General features: G+C 54.4%; 1 protein-coding gene across 1 annotated transcript; it reads left to right on the forward strand.

Annotated features, from left to right (window-relative positions):
- Window positions 1–27,180, forward strand: LIMK1 (LIM domain kinase 1). The gene is made up of 16 exons (XM_070412796.1): window positions 1–252; window positions 2,048–2,144; window positions 9,010–9,148; window positions 9,493–9,602; window positions 10,768–10,974; window positions 16,235–16,340; window positions 16,439–16,605; window positions 17,726–17,909; window positions 18,744–18,830; window positions 19,179–19,310; window positions 20,398–20,457; window positions 20,705–20,770; window positions 23,323–23,479; window positions 25,321–25,376; window positions 25,586–25,743; window positions 25,841–27,180. Exons 1-16 carry the CDS (start codon window positions 198–200, stop codon window positions 26,001–26,003), a joined length of 1,944 nt encoding a protein of 647 aa, XP_070268897.1. The 5' UTR covers window positions 1–197; the 3' UTR covers window positions 26,004–27,180.

Raw genomic sequence — 27,180 nt, forward strand, 5'->3', positions numbered from 1 at the left:
CCAGGCCGCCGTGGCGCGGAGCCGGTGCCGGAGCCGGTGTCCGAGAGGCGGCCGCGGCGCCGCAAGCCGGAGCCCACCCCGGCCGGGCGCGCTCTCTCCGCCTCCGCCTCCCGGGCCGGCGGCGGCTGCGGGCCAGCTCGCGGGGCCCGGGTCGCCCCCAGCCCCAGCGCCGCCGGGCCCCGCCTCCCGCCGAGTGCATGAGGTTGACGCTACTTTGTTGCACCTGGAGGGAAGAACGTATGGGAGAGGAAGGTGCGCGGGGTGCGGGCCGGGCCGGGCGCCCACCTGGGGCCGGGGGGGGTGGAGGCGCCTTCTGCAGGGAGCCGGGGGCTCGGGAGGGAGCCGGGGGCTCGGGAGGGGGCCGGGCCGGGCCGCTGCGGAGGCCGGGTCTGCCGCGAGGCCGCGCCCCTGCCTCCTTGGGGATGAGCTCGACCTTCCGAAGCGCGCAGGCCCCTCCCTGACACGCTCCCCCCGGGTCTACCCTCTTCCGCCCGGGGTGGGCTGCCCTCGCGTGGGGGGAGCCCCTCCTGCCTTTCTTCCCGCCTTCCCCTGCCCCCCGACCGACGACCACCCGGCAGGAGGCTCAGGCACTGCCCCCCACCCCCAGCCCGGCCGCCAGCCGCGTGCTCTGCCCACCCGGGGCCTGCCCCCGCACCCCCGCACCCGGTCTCTAACCCCGGCTGGGAAGAAAGCGGTTCTAGGGAAGCCGCAGCCCTGGGTCCGAGTTGCTGTCTGGCGCCTGCTTGGCTCCGTGACCTTGAGCCAGGCGCTCGCCGTTGGGCCTCAGTTTCCCCGTCTGTACAGGTGGGGGCCGCATAGTTGCGGGGGTTTGGGGCCGAATGGGCAGAGTCCCGATGAACCCCCAGGGAGCCCTTGGCAGTTTGTTGAGCGCCCACACTCCCTCGTATTGGCCGGGAGGATGACTAATCCCAGCCTCCACTTCAGCCCCTTCCCCTTACTGGGGCTCAAGACTTGGGACTCCACCGCAGTTAGGGTAGGAAGACCAGGCTCCCCCAAGACTCCCCCAGCCCAGAGCAGGGTCGGGTCTCCTTCCCAGGGTTTCCTCAGCTGCACCATCACATAGGCCCACCTGGTCCTGACTAGGCAGACCCTCCAGCCCTGCGGTCCACCTGGCTGCCCGCCAGGCCCCTGAAGGCCCACTTGGAGCAAGGGCCCACCTCACCATCGCCCTTCTGCCCCTGCCATGGGCCCCTGGGTCCTCGTGGAGGCGCAGGCTGTGGCCTGGGAGCCTGCTGTGTGACCCAGCAAGCCTTCACCTCTCCAGGCCTCAGTCTCCCCATCCGTACAATGAGGAAGGGCAGGCCTGGGGGACCTTCCAGGGCCCACCCCAGTTCTAACCATGCCAGGCTCCAAGGATGACTAAGCATGCGTAGTGGCTGGCTTGTGGAGGTGCCAGGCTCCCTGGAGCAGGTGTCTGGGAGTGCCCAGCCCTGCAGTCCCAGCCTCTGGTCAGGCCAGGACATAGCCAAAGCTCATTTGGGGCTGGCCCCTCTGGGCTTCCTGCCCTTCCCCTCCCAGAGGTTTCAATCCAGGATGCACCAGTCTAGTCCTAGCTAATCCCTACCTGGGCTTGAAGGGTCTTCTTAATTCCTTTTTCTGGGCAGGCAGGGGAGAAAAGGAGTTGTGACAAGAATGTCACCCGCTGCCTTATTTCTAAACCCTGCGGCTTTCTTACTCCCCATTTACCTTGAGTTGAAGAATGCTGTTGCTGGCGAGTGGACATCTGATCCTCTTCAGTTTACAGTCAGTTTATAGACAGGGACATTGAGATCTAGAGAGTCTTGGTGATTTCGCCAAGGTCTCAGCAGGACTCTCAAACCTGCCTCCTTTCTACTTCGGCACAGTGACTGCCCAGCCTGGGTGCCGTGTGTGTGTGTGTGTGTGTGTGTGTGTGTGTGTGTGTGTGTCTGTGTGTGCGCGCATGAAGATTTGTGCAGGTGCATGTGGGGTCGACGGGGCAGGCTTGTCCTGCACCAAACGGGGCCTCCACTAAGAATGGTTCCTGGCTCCCTTACCACCCCTGCAGGAAGCGAGTTGCCCGTGTGTGCAAGCTGCGGCCAGAGGATCTATGATGGCCAGTACCTCCAGGCCCTGAACACTGACTGGCACGCAGATTGCTTCAGGTAAGGTGGGCTGGCCAGGGGTGGGGTGCCCTAAGCAAGACCTGCCAAAGACAAGTGGCTAGGCAAGCATTCTGGGAGAGCTGTCTACTCCCCCTGGTGCTGTCTCTTGACTTCCAGCAAGTCTTTGGCCTCAGTTTCCCCATCTGTTAAATAGTCTAGAGATCCCTAAAGGCCTCTCTGTTTTGTCATTCTTGACCTCTCAGGAGAGGAGAGGAGAAACCTGTCTTTACACCAGTATTACCAAGCTCTGCAGCAACCTAGGCAGTGAGACGGGGAAAGCAGTGCACCCATGCCTTCTGGGTGCGCATGCTCCAGGGGAGGAAGGGAGACAAACCCAGCCGTGGGGAAAGTTGGGCCTCCTTCACCGGGCCAAAGGCTGGTTGTGAAGATGCATAGCCCAGACACTAACTCCCATGTGTTGGAGACAGGGGCCAGGACTGTGGCTGGGCACATGGGCAACCCAATAGTACCATAATTAGAAGCGGGATCGGGCATAGCCTTAGAGTTGGCTCTAGAGCCAGAGTTGGGGTCTCAAAGGATGTGAGGTTTCCCACATGGGGAGGAATTCCAGGCAGGAAGGAATTCCAGGCAGAGGACCCAACAGGTGCAAAGGGTGGAATGGTGACAGGGCCTGGCTCAGTGAGAGAACAGCCAATCAGGTGGAAATGCATTGCGAAGGAGGGAAAGGGAAGTTGGGAAGCCCTGCTAGGGTCAGAGTATCGACCACCAGCTGATGGAGTTTATTTTAGTCAGTGGGAACCTCTGACAAAGTTTTTTTTTTTTCCTTTTTAAGAATAATGTCTAACATTTTCTATAGGTTAGTAAGGGCCAGGCACTGGTGTAAGAACAGTTAGATAATGCATTGTCCTCCATTAATTGAGACACAGAGGGGTTCATTCTTTTGACCAAAGTCCACAGCCAGTGAGTGAAATGAATACCCACCACCCACACCGCTGGCTAGTGAGGCCAGAAGAGAGGCAGGCACCATGCCTGTTCCCAGGCAGGTGTTCAGAAGGAGGTCTCCAGGGCAGCAAGGGATTCTCAGCAGGGCAGAGGAAACCACAGGCACTGGGACAGGGAGGTGGGACGGCGTGGGCAGCTGAGGGATCGGGAACAGCTCGTTTGGTTGGCATAGACTGAGTGGAGGGATGCAGTGAGGAGGCAGACTTGTGATTGATTTGTGAAGGGCCCTGAGCACCAAGATACGCACCTTCTGAGGGTCATAGGGAGCCAGCAGGGGGATGCAGAACGCAGAAAGCAAGGGAGGGCCGTGGGCAGAATGCTATTGAAAAGTGCCATCCCAGTGCAGATGGCAACTTGGCAGAGAATGGACCGTCACAGTAGTTCAGGGGTCTTAAGGCCTGATTTAAGACAGTGACTAGGAGTGGAGAGAATTGGAGATAGAGAAGGGACAGTGTATGGCAAGTTTCAGTCATATTAGCCACCACTTACTGAGCACTCTTTTAATGTCATTTCATTAAACCTTCGACATAAGGTTTGAGTGAAGTACCATTATTTGCCCAGCCTGTATGTGAGAAATGGAGGCTCAGAAAAATCAAGTAACTCACTGAAAAGTTGCAACAGCTAGAGCTGGGACTTGAACCTATGTCTGTCTCATTCCAAGTCACTGCAGAGTTGAAGAGGTGAGGGGCCTTGGGTTGGGGCTGGGGGCTGGTGAATGGCAGGCGCTGAATTTAAAGTGGTCTGGTTTTTACCCTGGTGCTGGGGAGGGGAGTGGTCTCTTGGCTCTGGTGGAGTCAGGGGCTGGGTTAGTGACGAGTCGTGCCCTGTCCCTGTTGAATTAGAGGTGTGGTGGACTATCCAGGGTGGCAGTACCCTGCCCAGAGCTGGCTGAGGTGGTCTGAGGCCAGTCAAAGGTGAGAGAGCCAGAGAGAACAGCTACTTAGGTCTGGCACTGAGATGGCCGGGGACGGAGGGTGGGGGTGGTTAAGATGGGGCCAAGAGCCGAACCGGTTTGGCTCAGTGGATAGAGCGTCAGCCTGCGGACTCAAGGGTCCCGGGTTCGATTCCGGTCAAGGGCATGTACCCTGGTTGCGGGCACATCCCCAGTGGGGGGCGTGCAGGAGGCAGCTGATCGATCTCTCTCATCAATGTTTCTAACTCTCTATCCCTCTCCCTTCTTCTCTGTAAAAAATCAATAAAATATATTTAAAAAAAAAAAAAAAAGATGGGGCCAAGAGAAACCAGGGGAAGAACTTCAGGGGCCTCTATACCTCTGGTGGGGAGGGAGATGGAGCTTTGGGAGACATGGGGAAGGGCCATGAGTACAGCTGTGGAAGCCACAGGAGTAGAGGAGTGGCACGGAACCTAGCCTAGAGAATGCATGGAACCTAGCTTTAAAGGGCCCCGGCCCTGCATAAGCAGGAGAGGGGTGAGGCCCCTGGTGAGGGCAGTAGGAAGGAGGCATGTTTGGGCTGTCCCTGGCATGACAGGCACAGAGAAGGCTCCCACAGTGGGGAGAGCCCGTAGGTAGTGAGAGCCACAGGTTCCATAGTGTGGCTTGCATGAGTGTTCTGACCCTGTGGTGTGGTTCTCCCGACAGCCCCTAAAACTGGTGATGCCAACAGTGCCCACATCCCATGACAGTTGGAAAGCAGTTCAGACAGGAGTCACTGCTTGCCTGGCCCCCATGGCTAATAGGCAGCCAATCTGGCTCTCAGTGGGATTCCCAAGGCTCTGATTCTATTTGGTTTCTCTCTGGAAGCTTCTCAGTGCCATGAGCTCTGAGACCTTGCCGTGGGAGAGTTCCTGTGGGCACACAGGATGCCCTCTGGCATTAATACTGGGGGGTCATTGTCACCCCAGGTCCCCCCTTTCTCTGTTCCAGGCACCCCACCCCTTGTGAGCCCCACCTTCTGGAAGGTTATAGCCAAGCCTGGAGTGGTCCAGGCTTCCCTTTGGCCCAGCTGCTGCCTTTAGGAGGTCCCTTCCCAGCAGCCTGCGCTCATGAGCCGTGGGGCTGCTGTAGCTCTGGTAACGTCCCCCCGGAGGCTGGGTGAGGAGGGTGAGCATGCAGCTGGCACTGCGGTCGGAGCCGGAGCCAGAATGCAGCCTCCCCCTCTTTGGGGGACCTTTCAGGCAAGGAGCACAGATTGTCCGTGAAAGTCGACCTCTGTTCTCTTGGGGGCAGCACCGGAAGAAGCAGCTACTTTGAGCTTATCCCTGTCCCCAGAGAGCCCCAAGCCCTCACTGCCTTTAAGTGGAGGCCAAAGAGCATGGAGGATGCCTTTCTCGGTGTGTTGGGCTGTGGGCAGAGGGACCGCCACAGCCACCCTGCCTGCACTAGAGTGCCGGCAGAAGGCCCTTCCACTGCTTCCTGTTGCGGGCTCAGACCAAGTCCTCCGGCACCCACATTGCCGCATTCTCCTCCCATGCTGGTGGCCACGCTGGCCCCACCCTCTGCAGCCTCCAATCCTGAGTGCCTGGAGTAGGATGGGGAAGCGGCTGATCGGCCCACCCTGCCTGTGCACTCCCGTAGGCCTCCAGAGCCCCTGGAGCTGTGGGGAGCTGCAAAGGATGCTGACCTCAGCCCCGAGAAGAAGGCACTTCTTTAGAGGGGCCAAGTAAGTGGAAGCTCCTTCCCCGCCTGCCCCATACCTCAGGCAGGTCCCTGGTGTAAGGTCTGGGGCTGGAGGCAACTGTGGGACAACCCGACCTGGGTCCAGGCTGTGGGGCAGGAGAACTGAAACTCCTGGTCACTGTTGGCCGCCTTGAGGGGAAGCAGGCCGCTGCTGAAGTGTCTGGCCTTTCTGGTATAGTCTCTCCATGAGGCTGGTCCTCCAGCTGCCCTTCCTTCACCTCTGGTGTCTGGGGATGTGGCCCTGGGTAGAGTGTACTCAGGGGAGGGATGGACCTGTCATTGCAGAGGTTGCCACTGCCTCTCAGCCCAGCCTACTCATGCCCTCCCCAGTGGCTACCCTGTTCGGGGCAGACAGACAGCTGTCCTCTAGGGCTTCCTCTTTCTGGCCCCGGGCCATCTCTGTACACCCTTAGTACCTGGCACTCCTCTCTTGACATCCTTTGTGGGAGCAGAGGCATATGTAGGGCACCCCTAAGAGCCAGGCCTGCCTGCCCCACCTGCCTCCTCTGGCTCCTGGCTGGATGTGGACCTGAGGGTGAAGCGATGGACAGGGTTAGGGGCTCCTGAGTACCTTCCTTGAGCAAAGGTCCACTGAGGCCACAAGTGCCAGCCACCCAGCTGCTGCGTGAGCCTGGGCTAGATCCCCTTTCTGAGATGGAGGGCCCCTGTCCCCTGTCTGAGATAAGAGGCCAGCTGGGGTGCCCTGGAGCAGTTCTGAGGATGCTGGGGGTGGAAACTGCTCCAGATGGAGTGCACAGAGCAGGTCTCTCTCTGGTGGGAACCACTTACGTTCCCTTTGGGGCCCAGTGTTTGTGGATGCCTCGCCGGGGACCTCAGCGCCCCTGCCGGTTAATGGTGGGCCAACAAAGGCTGGCTGTGCAGCCTGGGGTAGGGGGGCACCTAACCAGGCCTCTGAGCAGGTTTCACGGAAGTGGTGACCAGGTTGCGAATACCCTTACAGAGCCCTTGGATGTCAGCGAGGCCGTAGTGTGGTCCGGTCTTCCAGGGCTGCTACGTAGGAGTTTGTGAAGGAGTAGGAGTTTGCAGGAGGGAGAAGAGCTCCTGACCAACCCACCCACCCGAAGTCAGGCAGCCCCCACTTCCTGAATCCTGGCAGCCTGGGCGTGAGGGGGAGACTCCTGTGGTGACACTCGTGTTACATCGTGATGTGCCTGCTCCGTGGCAGGGTGAAGTGAATCACCGATCAGCGCAGAGCGTGGGGGGCCTCCCCACGGTCATGGTGCAGTGTCTGCACCACCTCTTTGCAGAACCCGCTTCTCCAGCACCTCCCCCCCACCCCTTCCGCCTCCCCCTCCACCCCTTCCGCAGTGAGATGCCCGCCCCCTGCGGGGCCCACGGCAGGAAGGGGGGGGTGCGGATGACGTCATGGCTCTAGTCCAGATGCTGCTTCCGCTGCCTCCTCTCATGTCCCAGGGAGGTCTCCCGAGTCCCTCCCTCCCCACTCCTCTCTTAGGGAAATGGCTTCAGACCCCCATTCTGGGCGCATCTCACTCCCCACCCTGTTTCTGAATCCAGGCATTTTGTGCCTTCCCTGCCCTGACCTCTCCCCACCAATCACCCCTCCCTCGGGCTCCCGGACAATGGAGAACTGGCTGGATCCCTTAAAGGGACAGTGTCCCACCAGCACTCTCGGCTGCTGCCCTCTCCCTCTTCACCCCCAGTTCCCTAGTTAAGGAGCAGTTGATGAAAGCAGACTATGTAGAGAGGAGGGTTCCCTGGGGACGGGGCTGTCTCACTTAGGACCCAGTCTTTCCTGCCCCCTCTCTCCTGAATTGTTTCCCTGCTGAGCCATAAGCTCAGAGCCTGGTCCTTCAGTACCTGTGTGACCTTGGCCCATCACCCAGAGAGGCAAACAGCCGGACTGGATGGATTCTCTGCATGTGTGTCCCCTGGCCCCTGGGATCCGGGTCAGTCTTTTGAAAACATGCCCCTGAGGGCTCACTGGGATCCACATTTCTGCATTTGCTCCTCCTGATTTAGCTGGACTGTGGGTCCCTACTCCACTGGCACAGACACTTGGGTGGCAAGCAGTTTAGCTCCAGGCCTGTGGGATGACACCAAGAAGCTAGTCCATCATTCCTCCCCATCTGTTCTTCAGGAGCCCCACCAGCCTGGCTTCCCTAGTAGCCTCTGGTGATGGGGCAGGGGGTTGTGGCCCTGATGATCCTCCATACACCAGGACTGCTCTTCTGAAGGGAGGTGTGGGGCCTAGGGCTCTGGTTGAGGTGGAGGGAGGGACGATGCTGCGCTGCCCCTTAATTCCCCTTGTGACTGGCAGCACCTGTAGGCCTGACGGGTCTAGAAACCAGCAGATCCTCTGTCTAAACCAGGGGTCCTCAAACTACGGCCCGTGGGCCACATGCAAATACAAATATTGTATTTGTTCCCGTTTTGTTTTTTTACTTCAAAATAAGATATGTGCAGTGTGCATAGGAATTTGTTCATAGTTGTTTTTTTTTAAACTATAGTCCGGCCCTCCAATGGTCTGAGGGACAGTGAACTGGCCCCCTGTTTAAAAAGTTTGAGGACCCCTGGAAACTGATCCTGCCTGGTCTCTGCTGAGCTGAACTCCTGCCTCATACCTTAGTGGAACCCGGAGTAGCTTTGTGTGACTAGCAGTTCCGATGCTCTGAAGCTCATCTGCCTTCTTTAAAATGAGAATGCTCATGCCTGCCTCATGGTGGCCTGTGAGGATTAAGTAAATTTAACCAAGACAGTGGGAAGGTGCTAGCTTAGTAGGTCTTCACAGCTCCACCAGGTCACTCTTATGTACGACAGTTGGCTCAAGCTGCCTCGGCATTGCTTGGGTGGGGGCAGAGGAGAGGGAGAGGAAGCGTCTAGAGGAGTGGGCCCATGGTTTGTTAGGATCCCCAACTCAGTCCTGGGCTCCCTGCTTCCATTACGCCCTCCATGACCAAGAGCTAGTCGCTTGCCCTCTCTGGGCCATCGTTCTTACATGACAAGGGAAGGTGCTCCGATGAGCAGCACTGTAGCCAGGTACTTGGGGTGCAGAACTGCTCTGGGTGGCTGTGCAGGCTGTGCACTGCACAGAGACTTCTGGCCATGGGGGCTGAATCCATCCCTGACTCCACTTGGTAAGCCCTGTGCTCCAGTGCAGGCTGTCGCTGCCCAGAGGGCACACCTTTTTGCAATTCTCACAAAGGTGCCTATAGACTATGACCAGACCCAGCTGTGGGAGAGGGTGGGTGTGGTCAGGCTAAGCCCGGCTCCTCCTCCGTCCAGGTGTTGTGAATGCAGCGCGCCCCTCTCACACCAGTACTATGAGAAGGATGGGCAGCTCTTCTGCAAGAAAGACTATTGGGCCCGCTATGGCGAATCTTGCCACGGATGCTCGGAACACATCACCAAGGGGCTGGTCATGGTGAGCACCCCCTGCCCCACTCGCATATCTCACCTGCTCTGTATGTGTGTGTCCGTCTGTGTCCTCACAGGTTTCCCTGCTCGAGATCTCTCTCCCATCATCTCTCTCGCTCTTCTTTTCACTGGTTCTCTAATTCCCCCCATGCCTTCTTAGCCTGTTTGTCTGTGTGTATCCCTCAGCCCCCACCTTTACTAGTAGAGCCCACTCTGTCCAGGAGCTCAGCAGCTGGCCAACCAGACCCTCAAGGTTTGTTTGGGGTTGCCCTTCTAAGAGAAGGTCGAGGGGAGGAGATATGAGAGCTGAAGGGGTTACTAAGTTGGGTTGTCCCCCCATCCCCCTTCCAGGTGGCGGGGGAGCTGAAGTACCACCCCGAGTGCTTCATCTGCCTCACGTGTGGGACCTTCATTGGTGACGGGGACACCTACACGCTGGTGGAACACTCCAAGCTGTACTGGTGAGTGCCCTGGCCCCTGTCCAAGTCTGCTGTGCCCACCTGTAACACAGGTCTCCCATACCAGGGCCCTTTCCCTACCCATGTGGGGCAGTGTTAATAAATGTGCTTTGTAGGAGTGACTGGGAAATATGACATGAGAGTCACACTGAGAAAGCCTCAGATTTCTTATTGTTGTATTACTGACACCGACCACTGACCCTCCAAGTTTAGGGCCCAGTCCTCACATAACAAGACCACCTTCACTTCAGACAAGTTGAGGGGTCCCTAGGCCACTCCCACTTCAGACCAGCTGGTTACAGATCAGGAATTCCCACAACCCCCTCAGGTTTGATAATTCACTAAATGACTCACAGAACTCAGGAAAGTTGTATAATTAGGATTCACTTTTTTATAAAGGATACAAATCAGAACCAGCCAGATGAAGTAACGCAAAGGGGAAGGCCCAAGTGGGTCCAGAAAGCAAAGGTTCTATGCATTCCCCGCAATGGGAGCAGGATGTGTGACCCCCACTCCCCACCGCAGCATCACCAGAGTTTTTACTGAGGTTTCATTATGTAGGCAGAATGGATAGAATCATTGGACACGTGCTTGAACTCAGTCTCCAGACCCCCTCCCCTTCTCGGAGGTTGAACTGGGTCAAAGCACCAACCTTCTAATCACAAGGCTGGTCTTTTTGGCGACTAGCCCCCATCCTGAATCATCTTGTTAACATAAACTCGGGTGTGGTCTGAGGGGCTCAGGAAAAACAAAGACTCTTATTCCAAGGCTTTAGAGTCTCTCCCAGAAACCAGGGACAAAGACCAGAGAAATTTTTTATTACGTAACACTGATAAAACTGGATTCAAGGGCAGCATGGCTTGATCCCAAATGGACATTTAATGACTTACTCCTGAACTGGACTTAACCCCAGGCCTCTTTCTGGTCAGCTTATACCGCGACAAGCGAGTAGGCAAAGCCAGAATGACTGAGCAGCAAAGAGGGGCACAGGCAGGGCTGCGCATGCTCAGTTTCTGCTCCCAGTCCCATCAGGCAGCTAAGATCCTCCTCCTCCCATGGGAAGCAGTCAGGGTGGTGGAACTGGGACTTGGGGGTGGGGAGATGCTGATGGTCACTGATGCTCTTTTCTTCCCACTCTTTGGGTCCCCACTGCCTGTGACTCTTGCAGCGGGCACTGCTACTACCAGACTGTGGTGACCCCCGTCATCGAGCAGATCCTGCCCGACTCCCCCGGCTCTCACCTGCCCCACACCGTCACCCTCGTCTCCATCCCAGCCACAGCTCATGGCAAACGTGGCCTCTCAGTCTCCATCGACCCACCTCATGGCCCGCCAGGTTGTGGCACGGAGCACTCCCACACCGTCCGCGTCCAAGGGTGAGTGGCTGGCCTGCTGAGGCTGCAGGTGGTGTGGCTATAGCCATGGATGCCTTAGATGGGGAGCCAACTCTGGGACTGGGGGCTCTGAGAACAGCAGCACGTAGGCCCATATAGAGCCCAGCTCTGACAGCCTGGTATACCAGATGCCTCGTTCCTCTAAAAACCACTACACAGCCCTAGCTGGTTTGGCTCAGTGGCTAGAGCAGGGGTAGGCAAACTTTTTGACTCGAGGGCCACAATGGGTTCCTAAACTGGACCGGAGGGCCAGAACAAAAGCATGGATGGAGTGTTTGTGTGAACTAATATAAATTCAAAGTAAACATCATTACATAAAAGGGTACGGTCTTTTTTTTTTTAGTTTTTCATTTCAAACGGGCCGGATCCGGCCCTCGGGCTGTAGTTTGCCCACGGCTGGGCTAGAGTGTCGGCCTGTGGACTGAAGGGTCCCAGGCTCAGTTCTGGTCAAGGGCACATGCCCGGGTTGTGGGCTCGATCCCCAGTGAGGGGCGTGCAGGATGCAGCCGATCAATGATACACTGTCATCATTGATGTTTCTATCTCTCCCTCTCCCTTTCTCTCTGCAATCAATAAAAATATATTTTAAAAAATAAGTAAGTAATAATTTCTTATTGGATCTACATCTGATCCAATAAGAAAGAAAAGTAACCAGGTCAAGAATAAGTGAAGGAGGGAGCCCAGGGATATCAGCAGAATACTAAAGGTAGCCATGCCTTGAGGGAAAAATCTAAATTGGGTGAACTTAAGCTTCAATTTTCTTTATTCTTTTTTAAAAAAAATATGTTGTTATTGATTTTAGAGAGAGAGGAGGGGAGAGAGATAGAGAGATAGAAACATCTATGAGAGAGATACATTGATCGGCTGCCTCCTGCACACCCCAAACTAGGGATCGAGCCTGCAACCTGATCAGGTATGTGCCCTGATCAGGAATTGAACCAGGGACCTCTTGGTTCATGGGTTGATGCTCAAACACTGAGCAGCACCAACCGGGCCTTAAGCTTTAATTTTCAAGTCCTTTCATGGCTGGGTCTCTCAAAGCCTTGACCTGCTAAGGAAGCTAATCTAATAATAAAACTGCTCCCTCCCCCATTAAACTCTGAATCCCAAAAGGGGTCTCAAGGTGAGGATGAATGAAAAATAAACCACACTTTCCATCAGCTCAACCCCCACCCCCCACCCCCCACTCTAAGAACTGTAAAATAAACTGATTTGAACCTGAATGGAAGGGGAGAGGGAATCTAAGAATTTATACACTTGGGATTACAAACCAAATTCATATGTCTGGGTGGTTCAGAAAGCCTAAGACAAAATTGTAAAAGTTTAAAATGCTTCTTCCCAGCTGATAGTGTTCCCAAGCCTTTTACAGAATCAGATGCAGATTCTTTCTGAAGAAACCCACTTCCAGGCTTCATTGAATTTACTTAGATAAGTGTCTCAAGGATGATGAGCAATTCAGTCAAAATTCACTGAACATATACTAGTATATAAGAAAGCAAGGCATTGTGAGCAAGAGTCAGCAGAAACAACAGGAAGCAGAACCAGACCTATAAAACCTTCTGATATTGGAATGATCAGAAACAGTATAAAATAATTACGCTCAATATGTTTCCATAAAAAAGAGATGCCTGAAAAATTAGTAAAGAGTAATAAATTTGTAAAGGAAACAAATATTACCTCTAGAAATGAAATATATAATTATTAAAACAAAAATATTAATTCCAGCATTTAACAATAGAGTACTGTTTAAAACAGAAGAGAGAACACAAAAAGATACACAAAAAGATGAAAACTGGGTAAGAGAGGTTAAGACATATGGAGGACAGTGAGGGGATCGGATCATCCATTTGGCATCCCAGAAGAAGGGAGAACTAATGGGAGAGAGGCACTATTTGAAGATGTAATGGCTGAGAACTTCGTAGAACTGATAAAAGACGCCAATCCACAGACTCATGTCCAGTAAATCCCAAACAGCAAAGTAAAAATAAATCCACCCATGGATCACCCCATCTAGTGAAATTAATACCCTAAAGGCAAAAGAAAAGACTTTCAAAGTGGCCATAGAAAACAGAGAAATTACCTTCAAAAAAGTTCAGTTGGACTGACAGCTGATTTTTCAATAGAAAACATGTAAGCCAGAAATCAGTGAAATGATATGTTTAATGCCCTGAGCAAAAAATAACCATCAACCTAGAATTCTATATTTGAAATATCCTTAAGAATGAGGGTGAAATAGACATGGTAGGGCAGGCAAAACCAAGATTTGGTACTAGCAGATCATCCCTAAAGAAAAACCTAAAGGATGTAGACAAGGTCTGAGATGCCAGAAGGAATAAAGATTAGGGAGCCAGCTCACAGACAGCTCACTGTCTGTGACGTTCAGCAGCTCCCTGTCCTCTATGGGGGTCTTTGAACAATGAGGCAGTTGGACACTTGGGAGCCTTCTAAGATTTCTCTGAGGAGTTCATTGACTCCTTGAGAAGTAGTTTTAAATGTCTCCCATCTCCCCACATCTAGACATGAGAACCAAGTGCCAGCTTCCATTGGATTCAGTGAACTTTCTCACACACCTGCTGGGTACCAGGCGCCATGCCTAAGAAGTGAAGGTAGTACTGGGGAAGGAGGATGCTGGCAGGCTTGCCTTTCCATCTCCACCCCCACCTTGAGCGTCAGCCAGGCCAGCAGCTGCCTTACATACACAAGTAAGCAGACAGACTGGTGAGAGAGATGGGGAAACTCCCAGACCAGCTGGTCCCTGACAACCAGGCAGAATTTTAGAAATGGAGAGCCAATGGCACCTCCCCCCTGTCTCCCTTCCTGGCTGAGCATTCTTTCCAGACAACATCTGCTTTCCAATTTCTGCAGAGCCACCCCTTCTCAGAAGCTCCCAGCTTGCCCAAAGGCTGCTGACCAGATTTACTTGTTTTAAGCGAGTCTTAGTTGACCATTTTTCATTTTGTTTATAGCAGCATTTTAAGCAAAGTTTATCTCTGACCCAGTCCCCTGCTGCCTTAACAGGAGACTGAAGGAAGGGAGAAGAGAAGTCTAAGGAATATATTTTTCAGGCTCTATCCATGAGAAGCTTATATTAATGAAAATGTATTCATTGGGGTTTTTTTTTTTCAACTTTTTATCTTGACATTTACAAATTTACATAAAATTGCTAAAATAATAAGTATATTGAACACCTCTACAACCTTCACCTAGATCAGTGATGGCGAACCTTTTGAGCTCGGCGGGTCAGCATTTTGAAAAACCCTAACTTAACTCTGGTGCCGTGTCACATATAGAAATTTTTTGGTATTTGCAACCATAGTATAAAAAATATTTGTATTTTTGATATTTATTTTATATATTTAAATGCCATTTAACAAAGAAAAATCAACCAAAAAAATGAGCTCGCGTGTCATAGATTCGCCATCACTGACCTAGATTCATCAATTTTAATTTTTTGCCACATTTGGGGTGTATGTGTGTGTCTCCCTCAACATTTATGTATGTGTAGACATGTATACTGATTTATGTTTATATATACACATATATATACATATTGTTATTTACTAAATCATTTGAGAGTAAGTTACAGAGATCATTGACCCTTCCTCCCTGCCAAAAAACTCCGACATTCTCCTAAAAATAAGGTTATTCTCTTACATAATTATCAATTGTATCTTGTATGTAATCATGCCATTTAGGAAGTTTAATATTGATACGGTACTTTTGTCCAGGATGCAATCCATGTTCAGATGTTGCCGGGTGTCTCAGTACCGTTCTCTGTAACAGTTTCCCCAATGCAGGACCTAGTCCGTGATCATGCATTTCACTGAGCCCTCATGTCTCTTCAGTCTCTTAATTTGGGACAGTTCCTCAGCTTTTCATTGTCCTCCATGACGTTTATGAAGAGTGCAGGTCAGTTGTTAAGTGGGATGTCCCTCCATTGGGTTTGACTGATGTCTCCTCTTTATTAGATTTCGGTTATGCATTTTGGCCTGATAAGTGCTGCTGTGTCCTTCTCTGTGCATCGTACACAGGATGCCCTTTATTGGGGATGTCAGCTTTGATAATCCTCTCTGCTGTAAAGGATTTTTCCCCCCTTGTAATGTAATCAATAAGTCATTTATGAGATTTGACTCTGTAAATATCCTGTTCCCAAGAACCTTTCACCGAGTGGTGCTGGCATCTGTAGGTGATTCTTATCTGTATTAATTATTACCATGATGGCTACAAAATGGTGATTCCCTAACTGTTCTCCCTTCTGCATTTATTGCCTGGCTTTCCAATATAAAGAAAAGCTCCAGGTGTAAATATGCTCTTGATAATGAAATTTTTTTATGAATCTCTTTTCCTTAAAGCAGTGGTTCTCAACCTTGGCTGCACATTAGAATCACCTGGGAATCTTTTTAAAATCCTGATTTCTGGGCCTCATCCTCCAGAAATTCTGTTTCTTTGTTATGGGGTGGGGCCACAACATCAGTAACAAAGAAACAGAAGTTCCGGAGGATGAGGCCCAGAAATCAGGATTTTAAAAAGATTCCCAGGTGATTCTAATGCGCAGCCAAGGTTGAGAACCACTGCCTTAAAGTCTTCAGTCTCCTCTCTATCCTAACCCCTACCCTTCCCCATCTTAGGGCAGTGGTAAAGTGAGCATTCCTTAAAAAGCTTTTATGAAGACAAAAAGAAAACCAGACAATACCAAAGAGTTAAAAGAAGCGATTAAATTTGGCCATTCCATGAGTTAGCTTATGGCCAACTAATCGAGGGCGTCATCCCATCTCCACTCTGCAGTCATGGCTCAGGGCAGGCCTCGAGCTCCTTCCTGCTGATTCCGGAGGAAGGGGAGCCTTCACCTCATCTTGCAGGGCAGGTTCGGGAGTCAGGTAGGGAGCCAGTGAGTCCAGACCCTTTAACCCTCATGGCATTCGTCTGCCCCAAGGTACCAGGAAGTTTGGAGGATTGGTCTGTCCTCTGTGGCAGAGACAACACTCTGTTGAACGGCAGCCCCTGAGCATCTGGTGTGGGGCAGCAAATAGCTAGGGGAGTGCCACCTTTCTCCAGCTTCACACAGCGGGGGACATCAGTAATTAATTACAGAATTCTCACCAAACCAGAACTCAGAGTTCTGGACCATTGCCATCTACTGATCACACAAGTTAGAACCAAACCACCTTGGTTTCCTCTCAGGGCTCTAGGGGACAGGCGGGCGGGCAGGAGTCTGACCACTGCTCTTGCTCTGTGCCCACAGCGTGGACCCAGGCTGCATGAGCCCAGATGTGAAGAACTCCATCCATGTTGGAGACCGGATCCTGGAGATCAATGGCACACCCATTCGGAACGTGCCCCTGGATGAGGTAGGAGTCCTGAGTCTGGTAAGCGGGATTGGAGGTGGTGCCTTCATGCCCGCCCCCACCACCTGGGACTCACCTGTCCACACACCTGCTCTCCCCAGATTGATCTGCTGATCCAGGAAACCAGCCGCCTGCTCCAGCTGACTCTTGAGCACGACCCCCACGACACGCTGGGCCATGTGGCGGGCCCTGAGCCCAGCCCCCTGGGCTCCCCAACTCACACTCCCAGTGGAGAGGCCGGCAGCTCTGCCCGGCAGAAACCTGTCCTGTAAGTCAGCCCTGTACCTTGTGTATCTGGGTACTTTCACTGATGCTGGGCCTCGAGATAGGACTTGATTCCCACTCTCCAGTCGCCCAGTCTGTGAGGGAGTCAGCCCTGCAGAAAAGCAGGCCAGCAGAAGGTGCTGGGGACTATGAGAGGAAGGACGGGTAGTGAGAAGTAGGAAAGTAGGTGGAAGCTTCTCCCCCAGCTGGGATTACCGAGCTTTCCAGGGTGGACCAGCGCCTTGGTTGCAAGGAGCAGCCCACATGTAACTCAGGATGATGGGATCTTTGGGGGTGGTCTGGGGTGGGGGGGAGGTTCCAAGCAGAAGCTAATTGCAGGGCTGCAGATGTGGCAGGGGTCCTTGGACCTTGTCCACCCACCACAGGGCCTCACTGAAGGGTGTGGCAACAAAGGGTTTCACAGAGACCACTCTGGTCCCCCATGTGGAAGGACACCCAAGACCAGCGGTAGCTAGAGGGCTGTTGAAGTAGTCCAGGTCGGGGTGCCCTGTACCCTCCTGCAGGGGGTTGGGGGACATGAGAAAGAAACCAGAAGCAGCCTGGTCCTCACTGCACTTCCTGTGGGCCTGCTCAGGACTCCTGATAAAGACTTAGGGAGGGGGCGGGGGGACAGCCTTACTCTTGAGAAATAGTGATGCTGAGGTTATGTATTTCCTCGCCACCTGTGTTTGTCTGGAGCTCATGCCGCCCTCTAGGGCCACCAATGTGGCAGGGCTATGGGCTACTTGGGAAGGTCGCCTGCTTCTGGCCCCCGGACCCAAATGCTAGAAGACAAAGTGTCTGACCCAGCGCCACCAAGCAGAGCAGCCCAAGGACAAACGTTCCTACCAAGGGCACCTGAACAATAGTGGGCCTCAAACAGGAAGGCCAAATAGGATGGGACACCAGTGCTGGCATCAGGATGGGGGGATAGTCTTGTGACCACCTCAGGAGAGCTGCCCTGTGCTACCCTCTCAGAACGGATGATGATGCATAGACTGACATAGATGGGAGCATGACAGGCAAGAGGAAGGGGGCAGGCCGAGGCCTAGCCTCCCCCAGGGGGCCTCAGCCAGGTGTCCACCTGCCCCCTGGTGGCACTGGCCATGTGTGTGTGCCCCCAGGAGGAGCTACAGCATCGACAGATCTCCGGGTGCCGGCTCACTGGGCTCCCCTGCCTCCCAGTGCAGGGACCTGGGGCGCTCCGAGTCCCTTCGCGTGGTTTGCCGGCCACACCGCATCTTCCGGCCGTCGGACCTCATCCACGGGGAGGTGTTGGGCAAGGGCTGCTTCGGCCAGGCCATCAAGGTACAGGGCATGCCGGGCACGGACAGGCTAAGAGTGGGAGCAGGGCGGCAGGCGGGTGCAACCTATCAGTCCTTCCTCCTCCCCCCAGTGTCTCCAGGAAGCCACATGGAAGGGGCTTCCAGACTCCCGAGCCAGTCTCCTCCACCTGGGCCTCCTTGAGCTAGTGAGGGGAAGGGTGCCTACTCCAGAGAGACCCAGAACTTTAGGAGGCGGTTGTTGGGAGGTGGCAGCTGGGAAGGCAGCCCAGCCACACCCTGAAGGCCTCAGACTGGGCTTGATGCCAACCCACTCGGGCTCGGGACTGCTTTCCGCCTCACACTCTCCCCAGCAGAGACGTGAGTCCTTCCCTGGCTCTCATGTCACGGGCTATGACTAGGCTAGAGGATTCAGGATTATACAAAAGGTGCTGGTCAGGTTGCCCACATGCCCTTGGCCAGACAGGCCCTGGCCCCCAGCCCTTATCCCTGGTCTGATTGCCAGGGGAGGAGTCCCTGGCAAAGCCATCATTCCACCTCTGGGAGATAGCCCAGCAGAGCAGACAGCTGGCCTCTGGGTCAGGTGGTCCTGGACCCAAGCCCAGCCACCTCCTTCCCTGCCAACTGGGTGACCTTGAGCCTTGCTAGGAAACCTCCCTGAGCCTCCGTTTCCACATCTGTAACGGTATTGAGTTCTGCCACCCTTGAGGGCCAGGACATCACATGAAATGTCCGTGAAGATCTTGATGCCGACTGTTTATCTCCCTGACAGTCCTGGGGTAGGGAGGGGGCCTCGGCAAGTTGGGCTTAGAGCAGAGCTTCTGTCTGTCTGTCTCCATGCCTCGGTGTCCCCACACAGGTGACACACCGGGAGACAGGTGAGGTGATGGTGATGAAGGAGCTGATCCGGTTCGACGAGGAGACGCAGAGGACATTTCTCAAGGAGGTCAGTGAGTGGAACTGCCACCCTCTCTTCACCAGACTTCCGGTACATGCTGGGGCCCCCCACCTTTCCACCATTGGGAGGGGTGGCAGAGGGTCCCAAGAGGATGACACTCAAGTCAGACGACAAAAGTAGAAACAGTATCTGCCAGGAGGGCAAGAAAGGCAGGGCCACCCTGGGGGTCGGGGAGCAGCTCCAACAAGGAGCACAGTAGTGGCAGTGGGTGTGGTAAGAGCCCCATGGGGCAGGGAGGGTCCCCTGTCTTTGGCATTGTCTGTGGCCTTGGTGGGACAGGAGGGAGAAGGAGATGTGTGCACAGCCCCAGGCACAGCCTGTTTGTTCCCCCGCCAGGTGAAGGTCATGCGATGCCTGGAGCATCCCAATGTGCTCAAGTTCATCGGGGTGCTCTACAAGGACAAGAGGCTCAACTTCATCACCGAGTACATCAAGGGGGGCACACTCCGGGGCATCATCAAGAGCATGGTGAGTGCTGGGCTGCCCCGCGCAAGGCACCTCCCCTCTGGGCCTGACCCCCCTTCGGTGGGGTGGGCCTCTGGTCTCAAAAGACCCTCCAAACCCCGATTCGGAATCCAGTAGGGTTGCTCTGACTCCATCTGAAACCGGGGAAAAGCTGAGGCTCAGAGAAGGGTGGCAGCTATGCTGAGGGCACACGGGCCGTTTTGAATTGGTCATCCTGCAGGGCCGCAGGCCAGCCCCAGCCCACCTGCCACAGGTCAGACACCTGAGAGGCCCCTCCCGTTACCTTTTCATGGGGACCTTTGTTTTGCTTCTGGTGAAAGCAAATCATTTGTACTGTTTGCCATGTTCCATAAAATTCAGAACTAAGGGCTTGGAAAAAATTGCAAAGCTACCTTTGGAAGCAAAGTGCTTGGAGTGTGAGGGCTACAGCGTCACCCTGAGACCTCGAGTTCCTGTCCCCTCCCGTGCCCGCCGCTGATTCCGCCCCCCTCGGCCGGATTACCTGGGGTTGCTGGAGTGTCACTTTGTGGACTCCTAACAGATACGACTTCTCAGAGGGGATTCTGTGGTCACGTACCACTGAGGCTTCCTAACTGCCCTGAGTGTTTAACTTGCTCTGATGTCCTCGCCCTCCCTCTGGAGGTCTCCAGGGGATGAGGTGAGAGAAGAAGTCATTTCCCCAAATGACGAGCCCAAGGCCCTGCTCTCCTGAGCGATGTGGCTGGCCCGCGGCAGGTGACCTCACCAGGCCCATCTTTGATGGTCCGTGAAAGTCGGTTCAGATTTTTTAAAAACTTGAAAGGATGGGATTTTGTAGGAAGTAAAAAGAGCTTTTTTCTCAGAGGTGGCGCATCAGGAACTGCAGAGGAATATCTCTCTCCTCCCCACCCCCACTTAGTGTTCGAAATCAGTTCTGCTAGAACATTGTTTTGAATTATACTCCCACACCCATTAGAAGGAACAGTGTGGGTGCAGAAGAGAGTGGGGTCATCAGCCCCTCCCAAACACTTGCCCCTCCTGCCTCTCTCTCACCCCTCTGTCCCCCACTGCGGCCCTGTTGGCCCTTTCTGGCCATGGTCTCCGCCCCCAGGACAGCCAGTACCCGTGGAGTCAGCGGGTGAGCTTTGCCAAGGACATTGCTTCGGGGATGGTGAGTAGGCTTTGGTTCTGACTATGGGGTGTGGGCTGGTGATCCAACCCCACTTATAAAAACATTCTCTCTGCTGATCTGAAATTCCACAAGGAAGCTTTGAGAGTGAGCAGAGAGGACCGAATGGAGAGTGGGGAGCACACCCTCAACCGGCCTGATGGGGCGGGATGGGAGGTGGGAGCCTCCGGGGCCAGGGCTGGGGTCCTTCAGCGCAGCCGCCTCCTGACCTGTGTGCCCCCTCCCCCAGGCCTACCTCCACTCCATGAACATCATCCACCGGGACCTCAACTCCCACAACTGCCTGGTCCGTGAGGTGAGCGGCCTGGGACTGGGAGGGAGGGGACAGCAGGGGCCCTGCCCACCAATCTCAGCCTCAGGCGGCCCTGGGTAGGTGTCCTGACTCCAGTTTAGCCCGGGGGGAAGCAGCTCAAGGCCAGGAGGCAAACAGACCCCACTGTGCCATTGACCTGCAGTGTGGCTCCAGCTCTGGGAGCCACTGACATTGCAGGTTGTAGGAGGGTCTGACAAGTCAACGAAGGAGAAATTGATGAGTAAACCGTAAAGGTCCAGGAGAGTGGCATTCACAGAGAACAGCCTCCAGCAGAGTGGCCAGGCCTACACCCGGCAGCTCTCATGGCTGTGGGTCTAGAGTGGGTCAGGGCATGTGGGCTGGGTCGTCAGGGCAGGCTTCCGAAAGAGGCTTTGAGGGGACATTCCTAAGCGGGGTAGTGATTACCGCTGTCTGCAGAAAACAGGAGGGAGTGACTGACTGCCCAACGGGAGAGGCCTCCTGGGCTGCCATAACCAAGTGCCACAGACTGGATGGCTCACAGTGACAGCAGTGTGCCCTCAGGGTTCAGGAAGACAAAAGTCCGAAGGAAAGGTGTTGCCATGGTTAGTGCTAAGGGAAGATCTGGCCCCTCCTCTCTCTTAGCTTCTGGTGGCTGCTGGCACTCCTTGGCGTTCCTTGGCTGTAGCTACCTCACTCCATTCTCTGCCTCCATCTTCACGTGGTCTTCTTCCCTCTGTTATCTGTGTCTTCTTATAAGGACCAGTCATTGGATTTTGGCCCACCCTAATCCATTGTAACCTCACGCTAACTAAGTGTGGCTGCAAAGACCCTACTTCCACGTTGGTTCACGTTGAGGTTTCGGGTGGACATGAACTTGCTGGGGACATGAGTCATCACACTACAGGCGGGATGAGAGCCTGTCTCAGAAGAGGAGGTTCTGCAAACAGGCGTCTGTCCAGTGAATTCAGGACAGGAAGAGTGTCTGATGGTGGCCGCGGGACATGCAGAGACCCCGCAGTATGACACCCAGGAAGCCATGAGTTGCTCACTGTCGAGTGGGGGTCTCAGCCCCTGGGAATGTTCAGGCAACACAGGGATTTTCTAGGCTGTGGGGAACAGTGGGCAGTGAGCTCAGGGAGGTTGGTGAGGCTAGATCCACTCCATGGACCTTCCAGGGAGCCGGCTTAGGCTGCCCCTTCTGGCAGTGGGTGTCACTGCTAGGTCCAGCCAGTGTGCTGGGCACAGTGAGAACAGGGTGACCTGTCTCAGCCTCAATCCCACAGCACAGCCCATCCTTTGAGAATCTGATGAGAGCTGTGAGCCTCCTGTCCCCAGAATCTATCTATGCACAACCAAACTCTGTCTACAATTCGGGGCCTCTGAGAATCGGTGGTGGTCCTTACTGGTTTCCCTAGAGCTGTTCCCAAGGCAGGATCTGCAGAACCCTGTACCATTGGATCCTGCGAGACTTCCCAAAAGTGCACAGTCCTGAGGGCCCCCCCCCCCCAATCAGGCCTTCTGAAAGGGATGGGGCAGGAACCAGTACTTGAACAATCCTAATGGACCCTGGCTTTCAAGAACCACTGCCCAGGAGTATGAGGAACCCAGGTCAAGACCCCTCAACTAACTTTCCACCTGGTGTTACACCTGAGGAGATGGAGCCCTGAGAGGGACTGCGTCCCCTGAGGCCTCACCAAGGTGGGCCCAGGACGCACTTCATCCCCTCGCCCATACGCCATCTCCGTCGAGTTTTCTCCAGGCGACTGCTCACATTTGTGTTGCCCCCGAAGGCAGCACAGAGTCCTCCCCTTCAGAATAAGCCTGGCTCCAACTCACCTGCCTGGGGCCCTGCCCCTCAGCCTCTCTGTGCCCATTCCTCAGTGACCACCCAGCAGTGGCCAATCCTGGACCTGGCAAATAGGTTCCAGAATTCCAGGGCCCAGACACCAAGCCTGAGGCTGGGCCTTGGGGCGCTCGGAGGATCTCCCCAGCCCCCTGACTTGGCCCTGTGCCCTAGGGTTCCCTGCCTGTCCCCCATCGCTCAGGAGATTCCAGCCCTGATTTTACCATCTTGGGTGAACACAGCAGTCAGCATCTCAACTCTGCCAGGGTCCAGGCTGGGCCCTGGGAGGGGCGCCTACAAACCCTAAAACAGTCGAGTCAGGGGCTCCGGAGCCCTGGGTTCGAATCCAGTCCTATCATTGACCAGCTGGGTGGCCTTAAGCAATTTTCTTAACCTCTCTGGGCCTCAGTCACCTCATCTGCAAGGTAACATGTATCAGATTGTTGGAGAATTAAGAGATAAATAACTAGGGGAGTGGGGCCACCCTGGTATTTTCTGAAGCTTTGGGCAGCCCCGTTTGCAAAGAGCAGAGAGGTTTGGGGAAGGAAGGCGGTCCCTACCCTTCACCTGAGCCCCTCTGAGCAATGGGGTTACAGCCCACCGGCAGCCCACCGGTGTCAGAGGTATGTTCTCTGGCTGGCTGTGGATTGGTGTGGGGTCCTGGCTAGGAGCAGGTAGCTGGTGGTGGCAGGACCATGCTCAGTGTGGCCCTGCTTCCTCATCACCCCAGAACAAGAACGTGGTGGTGGCTGACTTTGGGTTGGCGCGGCTCATGGTGGATGAGAAGACTCAGCCTGAAGACCTGCGAAGCCTCAAGAAGCCAGACCGGAAAAAGCGCTACACAGTGGTAGGCAACCCCTACTGGATGGCGCCCGAGATGATCAATGGTGAGTGGGCGGCCCCACCTGTCTCATCTCCCTGGGACCCTGGGGTCCCAGGCAGAGCTGCAGCCACCCAAGCCCTGGCCTCCTCGGCCACTCCGCTTCCTCTCTGGGTCCTTTTCCCATTGCTGGTGTAACAAATTACCACACACTTAAAAAAATACAAGTTTTTGTGTAGTTCTGGAGGTCAGGAGTCCAATAACTTAAGTCTCACTGGGCTTAAGTTGGTGTCAGTAGGGCTGGTTTCTTGAAGGCTCTAGGGGAGAACCTGTTCCTTCCTCTTTCCAGCTCCTGGAAGCCTCTCATTCCTCAGGTGGTGGCCCCTTCTTCCATCAAGGCCAGTAGCCTGGCATCTTCTCTTTCCCTGACTCTGATTCCCCTCCCTCTCATAAGGACCTTTGTGACTACATAGAGTTCATCCCAATAATCCAAAATCTCCTCCTCCCTGCCCCCCCACCCCCACCTCAAGATCCTTAATCACTTCTGCACAGTCCCATATAAGGCAGTGAATTCACAAGTTCAGGGCTCAGGCCATGGACATCTTTGAGGGCCGTCATTCCGCCTAGGACAGGCCTTCTCTCCCACTCCCTTCCTTTTTTAATCAGGCCTGTCACACTGTGGTCCTGTGTATGCCTAGACCAGTGATGGCGAACCTATGACACGCGTGTCAGAGGTGACACGCAAACTCATTTTTTTGGTTGATTTTTCTTTGTTAAATGGCATTTAAATATATAAAATAAATATCAAAAATATAAATCTTTGTTTTACTATGGTTGCAAATATCAAAAAATTTCTAGATGTGACACGGCAGAGTTAAGTTAGGGTTTTTCAAAATGCTGACACGCCGAGCTCAAAAGGTTCGCCACCACTGGCCTAGACCATGGATTGTAAAGCCCCTCCACAGGCAGGTGGCATGCAAACACAGGGTCAGGACAGGCAGACTGGGAGTCATCTCACCGGCTCTGACCGAAGTTAACATAGCCCCCCACATAACTTCACCTGTAAAGTAGGCTAACAGTCCCTATCTTTAAGGGGTGGTGTGAGGATTAGATAAGGTTATAAACTAGGTAGCATTCAGTAAATGAGTGGCTATATTGATTGTTTTTAGCATCATGAGGTAGATGGCATTCTTCCCATTTTACAGATGAGGAAACTGAAGCTTTGAGAGTTCTGAAGGTGCTGTAACAAATTACCACAAACTGGGTGACTTAAAACAAAAGAAGTTTATTCTCTTCTATAAGGTCCTGGAAGCTGGAAGTCTGAAATCAGTGGAGCTGTGCTCCCTGCAGAGACTGTAGGGGAGAGTTCATTCCTTGCTGCTTCAGGCAACTGTCTTGGTGTTTCCAGGCTTTAGGCCACATCATTCCAATCTCTGCTCCCACCTTCCCATGGCCACTGCCTCCTCTTCTGTGAGTCTTCTCTTCTCTCTTATAAGGTATAAGATGGTATTTAGGGCTTGATGGTATTTAGGGCTTGCCTGGATAATCCGGGATTATCTCCTCTCAAGAACCTTAATCATATCTTCAAAGACCCTGTTTTCAACAAAGTAGCATTCACAGGTTCCAGGGGTTTGGCATGGTTATCTTTCAGGGCCACAATGAAGTCCATGACTTGTCTGGAATCATACAGCTTGTCAGGGACCAAGCTGGGCCTGGTACCCCTTCCCCAGGGCTCTTGTCCTCACCCCCCAAAAGTTTTCTCAGCCCTGGTAGGGTCAGGGGCAGAGCATCTTCCTTCTGGTCCTGACCTGCTGGCCAGGGCATCCACGTGGCTTGCCAGTCCCTGGCCCAGCCTCCCTGCCACTTGGATCCCTGCCTCGCCTGCTAATAGTCAGTTTCTTTGCCTAGGCCGAAGCTATGATGAGAAGGTGGATGTGTTTTCCTTTGGAATCGTCCTGTGCGAGGTAGGTCCAGGGGTGGGCAGCAGTTGGCATCAGGCCCGGTGGCTCCTCTCCACTCCCTACCATCCTAGGCTGCAGGTTAGGGAGGCTCCTGGGAACTGGGCTGCCCACAGCAATTTGCATCCAGGCCTAGGGTAACCTTCCTCAAACGCCTCCTGGGTGGTACCCAGCCCCAAGGGCCCCTGGGTAACTGCTGGCCCTGTGCTGGACAGATCATCGGGCGGGTGAACGCTGACCCCGACTACCTGCCTCGCACCATGGACTTTGGCCTCAATGTGCGAGGCTTCCTGGACCGCTATTGCCCCCCAAACTGCCCCCCGAGCTTCTTCCCCATTACCGTGCGCTGCTGTGATCTGGACCCTGAGAAAAGGTGAGTGGGGTAGGGCTCGGCCTGGGCAGCCTTGGGGTGGGCCAGTCCCCAGCAGAGCCAGAACCCACCATCCCTCTCCCCTGACCTGTCATCCCAGGCCCTCCTTCGTGAAGCTGGAGCAATGGTTGGAGACCCTCCGCATGCACTTGGCCGGCCACCTGCCACTAAGCTCACAGCTGGAGCAGCTGGACAGGGGCTTCTGGGAGACCTACCGGCGTGGTGAAAGTGGACTGCCTGCCCACCCCGAGGTCCCTGACTGAGCCCAGCCCACCCAGCAGCCCCTGTCCCCACTCCGGAAAATCCACCCTGCACCAGATTCCTCTGCAGGAGGCAGCCGGGTGTGGAGCCCTCGGCAAAAGTGGGCACCCAGACCCCTCCCCATCACTAGGCCCTGACTTGCCTCCTACCCTGTGGACTGTGGCCCCTGCGCTGTCTCTGCCCCCCAGCCGCAGAGCTGGCCTGGCTGCATACACACCATCACCTCACCCTGCCTTACCTCTGTCTCGGTGGGGTTACCCCCTCTTGCTTCTCCTGCATGAGCTTGAGGGTCCATGTGAATTGTGCCCCATCCCACACCCTACCGCCCTGCCCATCCTGCACACGCTCCACCTGTCTGCAGCTCCTCCAAGGCCTTGCTGGAGGTCAACTTCAGACCATGCCCTGTCACGGCTGAGTACATAGGAGGGGGTGTGTCAAGGGAGCAGTGTTCCCAGGAGCCATAAGGGAGTCTGGGGCCTATCACCACCACCCCCCAGGGGTGTCTAGGTAGTAGCAGGTATTGAGATAACTATCCAAACCCCCAAAGCAAAGAGACGTCTGCTCCGGTAGAGGGCATCCCTGTTGGTGGGGCAGCAGCCCTTCCTGCTTTGGGTCTTTTTGTTTCTTTATTAAAGCCACTTTAGTGAGAAGCAGGTACTAGGCCTCAGGGTAAAGGGAGGGCCCTGGCAGAGTTGCTGGGAGGAGCAGCAGAGGAACGTTGGGCAGAGCGGACGAGGCAGGTGTCCACCAGCATCCCAGCCCCCTGGAGTTCATCTCAGCGCCCTCCTGGACCTCTCCCTGAGGCTCCCTACAGTAGCTGGAGCAGCCCTTGCCTCTCCCTGTGCCCCTCTGTCCTCTGGGTTCTTTCTGTGTAATCTATTTTTTAAGAAGAGTTTGTATTATTTTTTCATACGGCTGCAGCAGCAGCTGCTGGGGGCTTGGGGTTTTATTTTATGGGCTGGTGGGGGGGGCCATTTTATCACTTTGCCTCAGTTGAGCATCTAGGAAGTATTAAAACTGTGAAGCCTTCTCAGTGCACTTTGAACCTGGAAAATAATCTAAACAGACCCACGGGACTGACTCAGGGAGGTGGGACAGTCACCTCCATCCAGGAAAAACCATGTCCAAGGAACAAAACCCAGACTCAGAACAATAAACTCAATTCTGTGCTCCCCCCCA

Source organism: Myotis yumanensis, unplaced genomic scaffold (assembly GCF_028538775.1).
Source record: "Myotis yumanensis isolate MYYU_CA2020_CCGP unplaced genomic scaffold, mMyoYum1.0.hap1 SCAF_4, whole genome shotgun sequence".
Classification (NCBI taxonomy): Eukaryota; Metazoa; Chordata; class Mammalia; order Chiroptera; family Vespertilionidae; genus Myotis; species Myotis yumanensis.